Source organism: Leucoraja erinacea, chromosome 17 (assembly GCF_028641065.1).
Source record: "Leucoraja erinacea ecotype New England chromosome 17, Leri_hhj_1, whole genome shotgun sequence".
NCBI classification, from domain to species: domain Eukaryota; kingdom Metazoa; phylum Chordata; class Chondrichthyes; order Rajiformes; family Rajidae; genus Leucoraja; species Leucoraja erinaceus.
In genome coordinates, this window is record NC_073393.1 from 15350168 (window position 1) to 15363886 (window position 13719).

Here is a 13719-nt window from a genome sequence, read left to right on the forward strand (position 1 = left end):
TTGTTATTGCACTCACCTTGTATGTCATTACACAACCTTTCCTCCGAATGTCCCACAACTAGAAATAGAAACACAGCAGATAAGTTTGCAAATTTCCAGCAAAATTTGATCTAATAAATATTAACAACTGTGTGTTGGCAATAGATAGTAAGGACAACTGCCGTGGCAGGAGTGACTACAACTTTGCTGCATCACCCACCTTAAGACTTCAAGATTAAGAATTATTGAAAAAAAAGTAACTTCAGGACCTGTCATACGACTTTCCATGTCCATTGTATTGTAGGAGACAAAAGCAAATTTACACCTCAACCTCACATAAACAGAAGCATGATCAAGACCAGATAACTATCATTAGACATGACTAAAAGTTAAATATTGGCACAAAAGAGCTGGAAGATAGAATTAATATGTCTGAGTGAACCACTGGTCAGCGTGGATATGGCAGGCCAAATAGCTCGTTTCCATACTGTACAACTACGGCACAATTAAATCCTGTATTTTTAAGGAATGAGAGTCTTGAAAATATTTTATTAGGCAAGGGTATCAGGAAGAAAAAAAAGTCATGAGGCAGTCACATGGAATTCTGGAGAAAGAGGATCAATTAGGAGCCGCTGTTGCTAGCGTCCGTCAGACTGACAGTCATGCCGGAGAAAAATTGTCTTTTCTTATTCCTAAAGTGTTATTTTAAAGTTGCACTTAACCACAATTTGTTCTTTACTATATAGTACCTTTACATTGGTGTCCATAGAGCCAGAAGCCACAAACTCTCCAAAAGGATGAAAGTCTAAACTGCAGATGTTGGCTTTGTGGCCAGACAGCGTCCGAAGGACTTGAAAGAAAAGAAAAACTACAATGTTTATACATTATCATACACATTACTGGTTTATGAATTACCCAAAGAGAAGTTAATAATTACAACGTGGCATTCAGGTTGAAACAGCAGCTTGTTTTCATGAATCCAGCATTAAACTTTTCTTAATCAGGTTGCAAAATCACAATTCCATACAGTTTTGTTTAGCTAACGTTTCAGCTGTGCACATGGCTTTTAACAAATACATCACTTCTATTGATAGTTTTTTTGAATGCTGAAATGTTCTTGTGTCTCTACCTGATCCATCACCATGTTTAATTACCACAACTACAAATATTTTCTTTGAAAAATTGTTTTTCAAAATGAGGAACAAGCAAAGAAAAGTGATATTATACATGCCAAAATAAATGTCCACATTATTTTATTCACCAGAGTTAATATTAAGGTGTTGCATTTTTTCACAAACTATTTTGACTTGAACTGCTACATTTCTTAAAAATATACCCATAATGAATTACTAGGATTTTCGTAACATAAATAATTGAAAAACGTCTCTTTCATCTACAAAGTAATTCCTTTGTAATCTGTTTAGGTAGCTAATCAAGGACATGCACAGTCTTCAGTTCGGTACAAAAATCTGCATTCAATGGTGTTTACACTCTTCATCAGCATTTATCAGGAGAAACCAATGAAACTAAACTAGACTAAATCAGAAGAGAAACTCATCTTTGTCATTGTTCAATCTAAAAATGGTGGCAGACTTAAAGAAAAAAACATAGGTCTGTGTAGGAAGGAACTGATTGATAAAATAAAAAATTGGTACTTACTCTTAGCGGCTTCCAAATCCCATATTCTTAGTGATCCAGACCGTGAGCCTGCAACAACCAACTCCTCAGAGTCTTTAAATTGAATACATTCGACTGGTGTGTTGTGACCTGTAAGACTCTATAGTGAAATTTGTGTTTTAAATTATGCTTTGTTATGCTGTAGAAAATAAGGTGATACATGCACACAAATGGGCGTACAACATTTGAAGCATTTGGATAAAAGCACAGTATTTCAAATTTGAGGGAAGCGCTTTTAAATTCCAGATGTCATGAGCATTTAAACTTATGTAATTAGTTTATCCGACTTCACAGTCAACAAATATTCCACAAGATTTCACAACAATATCTACTTCATCTTGTAATAGTGCAACTACATGCCAAGAGTTCAGTTAATTTTTTTTGTTTCAAAAATAAACTTCATTCATAAAATATACACAAAATACAAAATTATAATGATAGTCTAATTGAATTTATACCTACCAGGTACAAAACAATGCCTATCACATGGCCTCCTTGACAAGTTTGAGAGACTAGTATACGGGACTCATACCCTCAGTACCCAGTGGCAAGAGGACCTCAGATTCCAGTTCTTCCCCACTGTACCAAGCTTCCATGCTTCATTAAGTGCATTCACTTAGAGACATCTTGTAGCACTGGGAGACCGACACGCAGACCAAAGTGCATTTTACACAGAGTAGACGAACTTCCAAACAGCAACTCATATTTGTCTCGGTGCATCCGGGTACAGCCTGTAAATCAGTCCGGTGGTCCTCTGTTATACAGTTGCTTGGGCTGAATCCTGACCAAGACCTTTGCATTCTTTTCCAGATCTTCTTTGCAACCGCACAGTCCATGAAGAGGTGGACAATTGCCTTATACTCATCATAGCTGTCTGGAGGACATTGTGCACTGAGGGCAAGATGTTGTCTTTGCAAGAAGGATCTGACAGAGAGGGCCCTGCTCACTGCCAGCCAAGTAAGGTGTTGGTGCTTGTTGGCATGTTCCGGTAATTAGAAATTCTGCCAAATAGTTTTGAGGATTTGGTTGGGGAACCAATCCACAGAATCTTTTTCCTACTGTTTGTTCTGCACTGGGCACTGTCTGATAGACATGGTTAAAGGCCATTTTCCTGAAATAATTTTTCCACAGAGGACAAGTAACACAGCAGAGTGCCCTCAGCAAAGAGGACCAATATTTTACAACCCTGTGAACAGATACAACTTTAGCACAATGTGACACTTATTGCTCGTGTACTTTGGTTCAATGCACAGCCTGATTTGTGATCAGAATGGGGTCAATCCAGGATACTCTTTCTTCTCCCCCACTCATTCCCCACTCCGTTTTCCAAAGATCTGTGCATTGCAACTCCTTGTGCACACCCCATCTTGAATCCAGAGATGAAACAAAAGATGGCTTGGATGTCCGTTACTGTAGAGTGGGGTATGGACCACACGTGCACCTTGCACAGCAGCACAGAGAGCACCTGATAGATTCTGCAAAGGGTTCTCTGCAGCACACAAGCAAGACAGCAGTTCAGTAAATAATACATTCAGTAATATAAGCTACCTGGGCTCACTCATGGACTCCCTAGAACTCAAGGCCAGATTTGAAAAAAAATATGGCTGGTATACAAATGCTATTGAAAAAAATAATGAATTTACTTTGGTCATCCAATCTTTGCTGATAAAGTGGTGTAAAATCAATCTGCCTGTAACGTTGGCATTGTTTTAACTCTAAAAAAATCAACATTGAGTGAGAATTGTTAAATGGTTTTGCCAATAAAAGGAATGAAAAATACAGATAAACACAGTTTTACCAGATCCTGTACAATACCACAAAAAGTAGAAAAATATACATGATCTGTTTTTTTTTTCAAAATGGGGCCTTTAAATCAATCAAGAAAATATATGATGGGTCACTTGGAATAGGTTAGATGAAAGTACAACCTGATTTTTAAACAGTAGCACACCATAGCTACAAAGTCAGGAGCATTCTCTATTCTCCAGAAGAAATATTTATACATCTTAGCCAGCTATTTGTAAAGTTTGTGAGAATGTGTAATTCTAATTTGAGGGCAAAGTCGTGTGCTGACCTTGTGAGGCAAAACCACACAATTTCACATAAACCTTAAAGGAGGGATAAATGTTACTACTATTTGAACATCTATTAACTTACCATAACACAGTTAGGTTTGCTGACTGACCATAAGTTGACTCGACAGTCTTCACCACCTGTGGCCAACAGTCTGCCTGAATTCTTTCCCAGCACCAGGCATGTTACATTTCCAGCATGAGCAACAAACTCTTCTATACGCAGGATGCAAAAGAATTTCAGTGATCAATTTGACAACTTGGTTATCTAATCACTTTAATATGACCGGAAAAATAAAATTCAAAAAGCTTAAGGCAGAAAGAAAAACAAAACCAAGCCAAAGTTAAGATGCAAAAAGGTATGCATTTCCTGAACATTTCATTCACATATTCAATATTATAATCTTTAATTCATAAACAGATCAACCACAGATGTTCTCTATTTCGAACATCAGGCGTTACAATTCCTAAAACATCCATTACTAAGCTACTCCATACATCGAAACTTAAAAGCAATAAAATCTCTAATTTTTTACAAATATATCGTCCTGTAAATTCACTCATTATCGCTTTCCTGAAAATGCTATTTCTCTTTTCTATCTCTCTCACATTTGATTTTATTTCCTTGCTCACTCGTTCCTTTGTTCCCCTTCACAAGGCTTTGGTCCCAGGTTTTGCTAATGCAATCAAAATAACATATAAACAAAGCCGCTTTATGCAACAATTCTGTTTCAACAGAAATATTATGTTTCTAATCTTCTTGATTAGGGCGTCAGAGATTACAAGAAGAAGGCAGGAGAATGGGGTTAGGAGGGAGAGATAGATCACCCATGATTGAATGGTGGAGTAGACTTGATGGGTCGAATGGCCTAATTCTGCTCCAATCTTTTATGACCTTATGATTATTATTAGGGTAATTTTGACAGAGTGGTATGAATGTATTCACACATGTCAAACAATAATCATCTCAGACAAATGCCTAATTACCTCCCCTTGTCGTTCAAAGGAAAATGCCAACTGACAAACATAAATATTCTAGCAAACATTACTGACCGCTATCCACAGCCAGATGTAATGGAATATAGCCCCACCAATACATAGGATACCATGAGAAGCAAGTAAGGAGATTGCTGGGGCTCTGGGGCTCTAGACGACCGGAAGATAGCTCGTGCGGTTTTTCTATTCACTAACAATAGGGATAAGCCAGGAAAGTACAGACTGGAGAGCTTACATTCTAAGGTACAGGATCTATATTCACTTGGAAAGGTAGGGACTGATTAATGAGTTAGCATGGTTTTGTGCAGGGGAAATCCAATCTCATAAATCTGATGAGTTTTTTTATAGGGTTAATTAAGAAAACCAATGTAAGAATAGTAAAAGTGGTTTAAATGGACATTAGCGAGGCATTTTTACATAGTCCCAAACAGTTGACTTGTCCTGAAGGCTTGGGGATACAGGGTTTAAGGTGGATTCAAAATTGGCCTGATGATAGGAGGCAGAGGGCAGTAGTGATGGGGATTTTTGATCCTGAAAATTTATAACCAGTAACATACCACAGGGACCAGAGCTGGCATATTGACATATGTAATTTATTTGGATGGGAATCTTGGTGAATCAATTATTAAGTTTGTTTTTTTTTAATGGTGGAATAAAAGATAGTGAAGACAGTTGGGGATATACAACAGTTATAAAGTAAGACCAAACAATGGCGGGTGAAATTGATTGTGAATGTGAGGCAATCCATTTTGTGACATTAAATACTTACAGGATATATACAATCAATACAGGGACCTCAGGATTAAGGGAGGTAAAGAAACCGTTAGGAGGTAATGACCATAATATGATAAGTTTTAATTTGCAATTTGAGAGGGAGAAGGTTAAATCAGAAGTGTCAGTGTTGCAGTGAACAAAGGGGACTGTGAAGGCATGAGAGAGGAGCTGGGCAAGGTCGACTGGAAAAGGATCCTAGCAGGAATGCCGGTGGAACAGCAATGGCAGGAATTTCTGGGCATAATCCAGAAGATGCAGGATCATTTCATTCCAAAGAGGAAGAAAGATTCTAAGGGGCTGACAAGGGAAGTTAGGGTTGGAATAAATAGAAAAGGTGTATAACATAGCAAAGAGCAGCGGGAAGCCCGAAGATTGAAAACTTTCAAAGGGCCACAGAAGGTAGCAAAAAGGGCAATACTGGGTGAAAAGATGAAGTACGAGGGTAAGCTGGCCAAGAATATAAAGAAGGATAGTAAACGCTTCTTTAGGTATGCTAAGAGAAAAAGATTAGTAAAGACAATGAGGGTCCCTTTTAGGCAGAAAAAGGTGAAATTATTATGGGGAACAACAAAATGGCAGAAGAGTTGAACAGGTACTTTGGTTCTGTCTTCACTAAGGAAGACACAAACAATCTCCCAGATGTATTAGAGGACAGACGATCTAGGGCAAGGGTTCCCAACCTGGGGTAAATTTACCCAGGGGATAAATTTATTGATTCTGGATTTGTAGATATTTTTTCTTATTGACTGACTGTGTTTGGTTCTGTTGATCATTAGTTGTTCATAAATAAGTGAAATAACATTGTTATGTGCTATTAAAGTTGCCAGGGATAAACGGGACAAAAAAGGTTGGGAACCCCTGAACCCCGCATACGGCCCAGGAGCCATAGGTTGCCAGCCCCTGATGTAGATAAATGTAAGGTTCCACTTTGGTGGCAAGAACAAGGAGGTAGATTATCTCAATGGTGTCAGATTATGAAAAAGAGAAGTGCTATGAGATCTGGGTGTCCTTGTACACCAGTCACTGAAAGTAAACATGCAGTAACATCAGGCAATGAAGAAAGCTAATGGCACGTTGGCCTTCATAATGAGAGGATTTGAGTATAGGAGTAAAGAGGTCCTTCTACACTTGTATAGGGCCCTGGTGTGATCATCTGGAGTATTGTGTGCAGTTTTGGTCTCCTAATTTGAGGAAGGACATCCTTGCTATTGAGGCAGTGCAGCGTAGGTTCATGAGGTTAATCCCTGGGATGGTGGGACTGTCATGAGGAAAAATTGGAGTGACTGGGCTTGTATTCACTGGAATTTCAAAGGATGAGAGGGGATCTTATAGAAGTGTATAAAATTATAAAAGGACTGGACAAGCTAGAAGCAGGGAAGATGTTCCCAATGTTGGGGGAGTCTAGAACCAGGGGCCACAATCTAACAACAAAGGGGAGGCCATTCAAAACTGAGATGAGAAAAAACGTTTTCACTCAGAGAGTTGAGAATTTGTGGAATTCTCTGCCACAGAAGGCAGTAGCGACCAATTCACTGGATGAATTTAAAAGCGAGTTAGATAGAGCTCTAGGGGTTAGCGGAATCAAGAGATATGGGGAGAAGGCAGGTACGAGTTACTGATTGTGGATCATCAGCCATGATCATAATAAATGGAGGTGTTGGCTCGAAGGGGCAAATGGCCTCCTCCTTCATCTATTTTCAATGTTTTTACGTTTCATTTTCTATGAGTGTTATCAGATAGAAGGACATTGAAAGGAAAGTACATAGTTCCCTGAAAGCAGCGTCCAAGTGAATAGGGCAGTAAAGATGGCATTCCGCATTGTTGCCTTCATAGACTATGGCCTTGCGTATAAATGCTAGGATGACATGTTTCAACTATATAAAACATTGGTCAGGCCACACAGAGTATTGCGTACAGTTTTGGTCGCCACAGTACAGGATGTGGTAACAATAAAAAAGATTGCGGAACAGATTAACCAGTATGTTGCCTGGAATGGAGGGCTTTACTTGTCTGGAGAGATCAGGTTTATTTTTGTAAAATGTCAAGGTATAAACATTTTGAGATTTATAAAATTGAGAGGCATAGATAGGACAGGTCGTCATAGTTTTTTTTAAAGGGGTGATTGTTTAAAAGTAATGAGCCTTCAGGACAAGTCAACTGTATGGGACTGTGTGAAAATGCCTTGCTAATGTCCATTTAAACCACTTTTACAATGGTTTCCTATAAGGCGAGAGGAGAGAAATTTAAAAGTCAATCTTACAAACAGTTTTTCCCCTCAACAGAGAATGATGGTTATATGGACCAAGCTTCTGGAGGAAGTGGTAGAGGCAGATACAATCACAGCACTTAAAAGGCATTTAGACAGGCACTTGGATAGGAAAGGAACAAGGGGATATGAACCTAATGCAGGTAAGTGGGATTAGCATAGATTGATCAAAGGGCCCATTTCTGTGCTGCACAACTATGATCACAAGCAGCACTATAGTATTCAGGTTATAATCGGTTACCCAGTCACCATCCTCATTATCTAGGCATTCATTTCATATTTCACTACTGCACAGTCACTGCTATGTATATCATCTACAACATGTACTGCAGAAACTGGTACAACCTTTAATGGCACCTCCGAAAAATGACCTTAATAACTCACATATTGGTAGCAACCACAAAGGAACATAGTAGAGGTAAACAACGATTTATTTTAGACTAGAAGATACCAGAAAGTGGCATACTGTAGAATCAGTATCGGGACCAGTGTAGTTCAACATTTTCTATACCTCTATCCTCTCCCTACAGTTCTGCAAATAATTTCCTTAGAAATTTACTCAGATTGTCTTTGAACACATTGATGGTACTTCCAGCCATCCTTGGCAGTGCATTGCAGACACTCAACTTCATTCTTTACCCGTCACAATTTTATATAACTCCATCAATCAGATTCCTTGTGGCTTCATCTATTCCAATGAGAACACCTCCAGCTTCCCCAGTCTATCCATATAACCACAATTACTCAACCTGGAAATTAATTTCACAATCTCTTCTGTGCCACCAACAAAATCCTTCACATCATACCCAAAGAGAAACCCTCAGTTATAACTAAACATTGTTTTATAAAGTCTCATAACATGGGATCAACCCTCCCGCACCTACTCATCTCCCCAAAGATAATCTACTTGTATCTCTTTTTGCTGTTTCGACAAGAGTTTGGAAACCTAAAACTTTTGTTTTCCTTTCCACAGATTCTGCCCAATTTATTGAATATTTGCAACACTTTATTTTTACAGATTTCCAACACCTGTAGACTTTTTTGCTTCTATACACTTTGTCTTCATTTATAATGCAGATCTTATGGCTTAAACCATTTTTTCCAATCTGCCCTGCCTTACTTAATGAACTGTACAGGTATTCTCCCAGTTCATGTACCCCCTTAAGAATTGTGCCCTTTAGTTTATTTTACCTCATCATTCCTCCAATAAAAATGCAACATATTTAATGTTTATGAGAATTACAGTTTACCTGCAACCTATCTACCTATTCAACCAAAAAATAAAGTGCTAGAGGCAGCAAATGTGGAAGGAATGGTCAGACAATGTTTCCAGTCAGGACCCTATTTCAAAGATGGAGTTATGGAGGGAGGGGGGTGGGGGTCTGGAAAAGGGAGATGGAAGTGGGCCAACGCCTGACACATGATAAGTGGATGCAGTCTAGGAGAGGGGGGCGATCGGCAAAGATTGGTAGAGTCAGAAGAGGGAGTCGTGAATAGTGAAATATGGGACAGGGATTGGAGATTGGAGATGACTGAGGTGGGAGATATCCAATGATACTTTATTATCACATGTACCCTAGGTACAGTGAAATTCTGTGTTTTTGAATACATGCGTGCACACTGTGGTGCAGGGGTAAGAGAAGGGTGGTAGGAGGAGATATTATTTGAGATAATTCAATGTTCGTACAGTTGGGTTGTGCACCATCATGGCAGATTGCAATGTGTTGTTCTACCATTTTGTATGTGGAGTCACTCTGCCAATGGAGGCTAGGGGAAAAAAGGTTGGGAGTTGTACTACGAGACAAAAATAAGGACTCTATCCACATCAGTAGAGGGGAAACCACATTTACTGAAGAGGATATCCAAGATGTCATAGATTGGAAAGCCTGACCTTAGGAGATGTGTCAGAGACGGTAAAATTGTGATTATGGGTGGTATACTTGCAGGAGGCAGGGTGGAGGTGTAGTCAGAGTAGCTGTGAGAGTCAGTGGATTTGCAGTAATCTTACAATTGTCTCCCCTGTGATGGAGACAGAGAGAGATCAAGAAGAAAGAGGGGTCAGATATAATCCAAATGAATAAGGGCAAGATGGAAGTTAAAGATTTTTTTATTATGAAAACAACGTGCTTTGCACCGTTGCTGAGGCAGCCCCAATTCACTGCCGATTCAACCTCTCGAAACACAAGAGACTGCAAATGCTAGAATCTAGAGCCAACAAAATCCCAATGGAAGAACGCAGCGGATTCAATCCTGATATAAAGCCCCGACCTGAAACGTCGATCATCTTTTCACCAGCCTTCATCCCTCCTACCACAGATGCTGCCTGATCCAATGAGTATTCTGGTAGTTTTTAATATACTCTCGAAATCTATTACATTCCTTCTCGGGGCTCACTACAATGCCCCATATTTTATTTTTGCTCCCATTATTGGCGTGCCCCAATCTCTCTCCCCCAGAGGATTGTTTTCTTCACCCCACTCCCCTCTGTATATTTGTCTTGTTCGCTCCCGCTGTCTTTTCTACTCACGTAGCTTCCATGCGATTTTGGTTGGGCCCGAAGCCGCCATCCTCTGAAGCGGGAAGCAAGTATGTGCAGGGGTCGGGCGCCCAGTTCACGGCGAGACAGTTGCCCGGGTTACAGCGCCAGGCCCGAAATCCTCACAAGCCTAGCGGCTGCTGCGCTCGCAGCTCGCACTGCGCATGTGCACGCAGAGCCAGGACGCCCAGCAGCCATCGCGCACGCGCATCCCCGGCGGAGAGCGGCGAACCTCGTCCGTTACTCATCCGTTGATTGGACAGTGACGATGCCTCGTGCCACTAAACTGTCATATAAACACCAGCTCAAAATGTCCCTCTGCTACTGTAACACTGGATCGGTTTCATTTATGTTCTGTACTGATCATAATTAGGAATGAAAGTAATTTGCTGCATCGCAAGGATGAAGTAAAGCGTTTCTTTGCACAGTTGACGTTCTCAGGGTAACAAGGCAACCAATCAGAATCTACGCCACGGAAAGTTCAAAGGCCCTAGGTGGGTGGGCGGGGTCGTTGCGCATGCGCGCTGCTGGTTGGCACTCTGGCGCGGGGAGGTGTGGACCAAAGATCATAGAGCCGAGCTGAGTTTCTCCAGCATTTTTCTCGCTCCTTAGATGCTGCCTCACCCGCTGAGTTTCTCCAACATTTTTGTCGATCCTTAGATGCTGCCTCACCCGCTGAGTTTCTCCAACATTTTTGTCTACCACAGAGCGGAGCAAGATACTCCACTCGGCTAAAAAGCCGTTATACGCCATGGTCTTTGGTGTCGACGGTTGGCGCGTCCGTGGAGTTTTAAACTACTGAGCTCCACTGCAAACATTACCCCTTACAAAATAATTTTTAATTGCATTAGCTAATTTTCCTCGGAATCTGGGTGTCATCTACAAGGGCAGATGCCGTCTGACAAGCTGAATAAGCGAGTTCGATATTCCGTCTGCGCACCTCCAGGTCAAAGGTCACTGCATAAACAGCCCGGAAAGCAGTGGATCTTCATTTCTTTCAGCTGACTCTTCTAAGTAAGAAAATACTGCTTTCAAACTATGAAATTGTTGTATTTATTGTTCCTTTGTTAAATGCTAAGATTATTTTGTCATTTTTATAACTTTATTATGCTTTGGTGAGCGTGATCGTGTTGGTCGATGTCGGACCCGGGTCTGCTAAGTTACTGCAGGGCCATCCCCGTCACCTCCCAGGTGTCTAGTCCTGTCCGGGGGCGGCTGGAGATGTTGGGCCGGGCTTGCAGCCGGCGTGGCAAGAAGGCCGAGTTGCTGCAGCGCTTTGTGTGTATCCCAGTTGATGGCTGTGGGCCTGGAGCCGCTGGTGTCGTCGGTCACAGCCAGCGCGGAGAAGAAGCGGCAACCCCAGCTCAACTCCCGCCGGGCCAACCGACAGGCCCGGGCCGACGACACCAGCGGCCACAGACAGCGCGGAGAAGAAGCACCAACTCCCGCCCAGCCCCGCTTCCCGACGGGCCGGGGACCGCCAGCAACCAACCCTCCCGGCGCAGCCGAATGCCGAGAACCAGCCATAGGGAGGTTTCACGGCAGTCGGGTCACGACCCATGACCCGTACTGTTACTACGCTACTCCAAATGGTAGGAAAGTACGTGTTTCTAGCATTAATAACATATACCGGAAGTGACGGATGTCTTCCAGTTGGATTTAGCGGCTCCGTGCGTCGAGCCCTATGACCCAGTGACCTTTCGTGCAATCACCCTATACACACAAAGCGCTGCAGCAACTCGGCCTCCTGCCTGCACTGGCTGCGAGCCCAGCGCAACACCTCCTGCCGCCCACGGACAGGGACGAGACACCCAGGAGGGGACGGGGCCGGACATGCAGTAACACAACAGACCCGGGCCCAACACCGAACACGGACGATCTTGCTCAATCACCAAAGTATAATAAAGCAATAAAAATGACAAAATAATGTTAGCTTTTAACAAAGGAACAATAAATACAACTATTTCATAGTTTGAAAGCAATATTTTCTTACCTAGAAGAATCAAAGCTGGAAGAAATGGAGGTCCACTGCTTTCCAGCAAAGATCTTAGAGCAGAGCTCTGCTCTAAGATCTTTGCTTTCCAGGGCTGTTTATGCATAATGACCATTTGACCTGGGCCTAAGCAGTCAGAATACCGAACTCACTTATTTTTCTACAACTTTGTTTTGTTACTTAAAAATGTCAGCATCTGCATTTCTTTGTGTCTCTGGAGATGCTGATGGTCTGGCACTACTGTGATACGGCTTGCAGCCTGCAGTGATTCATTTGCTAAGGAACTATGAATGTAATTGTGTAGGAAGGAACTGCAGATGCTGGTTTAAACTGAAGATTGACACAAAAAGCTGGAGTAACAGCGGGACAGGCAGCGTCTCTGGAGAGAAGGAATGGTTGACTTTTTGGGTCAAGACCTTTCTTCAGACTGATTAGGGATAAGGGAAACGAGGGATATAGACTATGATGTAGAGAGATAAAGAACAATGAATGAAAAATGCAAAAAAGTAACGATGATAAAGGAAACAGTCCATTGTTAGCTGTTGGGTGAAAATGAGAAGCTAGTGTGATTTTGGTGGGTGAAGGATAGAGAAAGAGGAAATCCATTGTATGTTGTCAAATGTAATTGTATGTTGTCAAATTAGCAGTGCTCATCCTATCCTCTGATATTTTTGTGATAGAGGGAATGCATTGTGCTAAAGGTACTACCCAGCATAACTACTGCATTAATCTCTGATATCTGGAATGATTGATCACCAACAAACACGTATTCGCTTTGTGCAAAGTGTAATCCAAGACAACAAAGTGTTTTCATTTTGCCTGTTGCTTTCAGTTTTACCGGGATCCTTTGGTACCAAATTTGACCAATCTTATTGTCAAAGGCAGTCACTCTTACCTCGTCTTTGGAATTCAGCTGTTTGTTCCGAGTGCAGACCAAATCTGCGGCAACATCTGACAGCGTAGTCCTGTTAAATTAGACGCTGCTTGATAGCAGTGTCAATTACACCTTCACTTCACTTCCAAATTATTTTGCCACCAGGACTTTAGCTTTAAGTGCCTATATGGGCTACTTTGTTCAGACGCAATTTACTGCAAGGTTACATGCAAATAAGAAGTGGAATAGGATTAATGCCATAGCTTTGCAAGTGGCTAGCATGGATTCAATGGGCTGAATACTCTGCTATCACTTGGTTAAGATCAAATAATCTCTAAACTCATAAAAAATCCAGGGTCAGGCAGCATCCCTGGAAAAACTATAGGTTTTTTGGATTGGGAACCTTCAAACCTATTACAGTGGGGAGGGGGAACAAAGCCTACAAGTGATGGGTGAGGGTTTTGATTGGTAAATCGTTTGACATAGGACAGAGGTGAAAAGACAAAATGTGTGAGATAAGGATAGAAGTGGTGAGAAATGTGAGGCTAGATG

General features: G+C 41.4%; 1 protein-coding gene across 1 annotated transcript in view; it reads right to left on the reverse strand.

Moving 5' to 3' along the window:
* Positions 1-10490, reverse strand: part of katnb1 (katanin p80 (WD repeat containing) subunit B 1) — a 35781-nt gene extending 25291 nt beyond the window's left edge. The window contains exons 1-5 of the mRNA XM_055648648.1: positions 10292-10490; positions 3814-3944; positions 1639-1756; positions 729-829; positions 17-58 (exon numbers count right to left, since the gene is read on the reverse strand). Of these exons, the coding sequence (XP_055504623.1) occupies positions 17-58; positions 729-829; positions 1639-1756; positions 3814-3944; positions 10292-10331 (432 nt within the window). The 5' untranslated portion in view covers positions 10332-10490. The remainder of the gene's footprint in view (positions 1-16; positions 59-728; positions 830-1638; positions 1757-3813; positions 3945-10291) is intronic.
* Positions 10491-13719: the final 3229 nt, after the last annotated feature.